The 2,708-nt window shown below is 41.4% G+C and overlaps 1 protein-coding gene across 1 annotated transcript; it reads right to left on the bottom strand.

Annotated features, from left to right (window-relative positions):
* Window positions 1-1,183: 1,183 nt before the first annotated feature.
* LOC101693671 (putative olfactory receptor 2B8) lies at window positions 1,184-2,122 on the bottom strand. The gene has a single exon (XM_004779986.2). It carries the CDS (start codon window positions 2,120-2,122, stop codon window positions 1,184-1,186), a length of 939 nt encoding a protein of 312 aa, XP_004780043.1.
* Window positions 2,123-2,708: the final 586 nt, after the last annotated feature.

Below are 2,708 nucleotides of genomic sequence, written 5' to 3'. Positions count from 1 at the left end.
ATGGACATGTTTAATGATTAATATTTCTTCTTTACATTTCCTCCTAGTGAATCTGGTAAGCTCCAGAGAACATGGGATTTCCTGGGAATAAGAGGCCATTTTCCAGATTTTTAGAGTATGTCCTTGCATTCAAACTGTATAAGGCTTTTGGCAAATTTGAGATACAAAAGCATTGATCAGTGATGCCTGGGTCAAAGAAATTATTAAATGGGATGAAGAGAAGATTTAAATATACTTTATCAGGACTGATGTTAGCAGGATTTTCTTAGAGCTGAGGATTGCTTTTTCTCACAGATGCCCACCTAATTCTGTGAAAAAGCTGAGATACAGGCAACCTAAGAACTTTATAATAGAGCCATGATTACAGTGCAAGAAAAAGTGATATGCCTCCAACAATTTGCTAGAAAAATTCTAAAATTTTAATATTTCCTATAGTGTTTTAGTCATTTCTATTCTTATTTTTCACTATGACTTTATGGTATGTATGCGTCTTCTTAGAGAAAAAATTGGAAGAGTGTTCCTAAGTAAGGGGGGAATATGAAAAACCTATGGAGCTTCTTCTTTTTTTAATTTTTTATTTCTTTTCAGTGTAACAGTATTCATTGTTTTTGCATCACACCCAGTGCTCCATGAAATCCCTGCCTCCCTAATACCCACCACTTGGTTCCCCCAACCTCCCACCCCCCACACCTTCAAACCCCTCAGATTGTTTTTCAGAGTCCATAATCTCTCATGGTTCACCTCCCCTTCCAATTTCCCTCAACTCCCTTCTCCCCTCCATCTCCCCTTGTCCTCCATGTTATTTGTTATTCTCCACAAATAAGTGAAACCATATGATAACTGACTCTCTCTGCTTGACTTATCTCACTCAGCATAATTTCCTCCAGTCCCATCCATGTTACTACAAAAGTTGGGGATTCATCCTTTCTGATGGAGGCATAATACTCCAACCTAACCTATGGAGCTTCTTAAAATGAAATATGATGCACACTCTATAGGAGCAACTCTGGAGGCTTCATGAACCCATGAACTTGGATTTTGAGCACTGAAATGTATTAAAGCAACAGGTAAGAAAATTCCCTTGAGAGATGTCACAGGAAATTTTGGATGACACAAGAAGGTCATAGTCATCTTAAATACCCTGGCAGTCAAAGTCCTCCATCAAAGGGTCATCCCCACCCAGTCATTTGGAGTCATGGCCCTTACAAAGTACCTTCTTCATTGCCCCCATCACATCCTTGTTCCTCAGTGTATATATAACAGGGTTAACCATGGGGGTGACGATGGTGTAGAACAGAGAAACAAACTTTCCCTGATCCTGGGAGTAGCTGTTGCTGGGCTGGAGGTAAGCATAGATGGCCGTGCCATAGAACAGGGAGACCACTGTGATGTGGGACCCACATGTGCCAAACACTTTCCTCTGCCCTGCAGATGACTTTATTCTTAAGACCGCCCTGACGATCTGACCATAGGAGAAGATGATTAATGCCACAGGTATGAGGAGGATGACCACACCGACAAAGAAGAGCTCAGACTCATTCACAGTGGTGTCAACACATGCAAGCTTGAGGAATGGTGGGATCTCACAAAAGAAGTGGTCTATTTTATTTCTCCCACAAAGTGGTACAATGAAGATGAGCATTGTTTGCAATGAGGAGTTGGCAAAACCAAAGAACCATGATGCAGAAGCCATGAGGGCACAGAGACGGGGGTGCATGATCACAGTGTACTGCAGGGGCTTGCAGATGGCTGCATAGCGGTCAAACGCCATGACCCCTAACAGAAGGCATTCCGTGCATCCCAGCCCTAGAGCAACAAACAGCTGAACTACACAGCCACCATATGAGATAGACTTGTCTGCCGTCCTGAGATGAACCAGGAGCTGAGGGACAGTGCTGGTCGTGTAACACAGGTCCAGAAAGCTTAGGTTGGAGAGGAAAAAGTACATGGGAGTCTGAAGATGTGAGTCGAGGTGGGACAAGGCAATGATGGTGGTGTTTCCCAGCAGAGTGAACAGGTAGAAGATCAGAAGAACCACAAAGAGGACTAGCTCCAGTTGAGGCCGGTCAGAGAACCCCAGCAGGATAAACCCCATGAAAGAACTACCATTCTTCTGTTCCATCCTCTGCTAGCGCAGGTTTCCTGTCAGGACCAAGCATTTAGCAATTTTAAAAGAAATCTTAAAAAAAAAAAAAATAGTTGACTGGGGTGGGTGGATCTCTCATGTTAAAGACAGGGCATAGGATTTTATCAGTAACTATGTGAATCAATGATGTGCTCATTACAATTTTATGCCAGTACAGTTCCACACTGCATTAATATTTGGTATAAGAAAAATGAAATAATGGCCTTTGTGCTTGCATCAGTCATAGGTACAAAAGGTCTTTCAGTCTGAGCTTAAGACTTAAAGTACTTTAAATATAAACATACATTAGAAAGAATGGGGACGAGGGAAAAAGAGGGAGAGCACAAGAACCCAATTCTACAGTAATAATGAAGACAACGGGCATCAAATGAAACAGACTAAATGTTTAATACCAGGACACGTAAGCTAACAGAGCAATTACCATAAAGGTTCAATACTGAAATACAACCCTAAAAGTTTAAGTGGCAAAATACATAGTTCCATAAAACTAGCTGCTCAGTATGCAAACTGCATATGTACAATACATACAAAGTGTCTGTATTGAAGATATGTCAAATATGTA

Source organism: Mustela putorius, unplaced genomic scaffold (genome assembly GCF_011764305.1).
Source record: "Mustela putorius furo isolate JIRA1106 unplaced genomic scaffold, ASM1176430v1.1 tig00537295_pilon_pilon_pilon, whole genome shotgun sequence".
In the NCBI taxonomy this organism is placed as follows: domain Eukaryota; kingdom Metazoa; phylum Chordata; class Mammalia; order Carnivora; family Mustelidae; genus Mustela; species Mustela putorius.
This window is presented reverse-complemented; position numbering and strand designations above follow the sequence as displayed.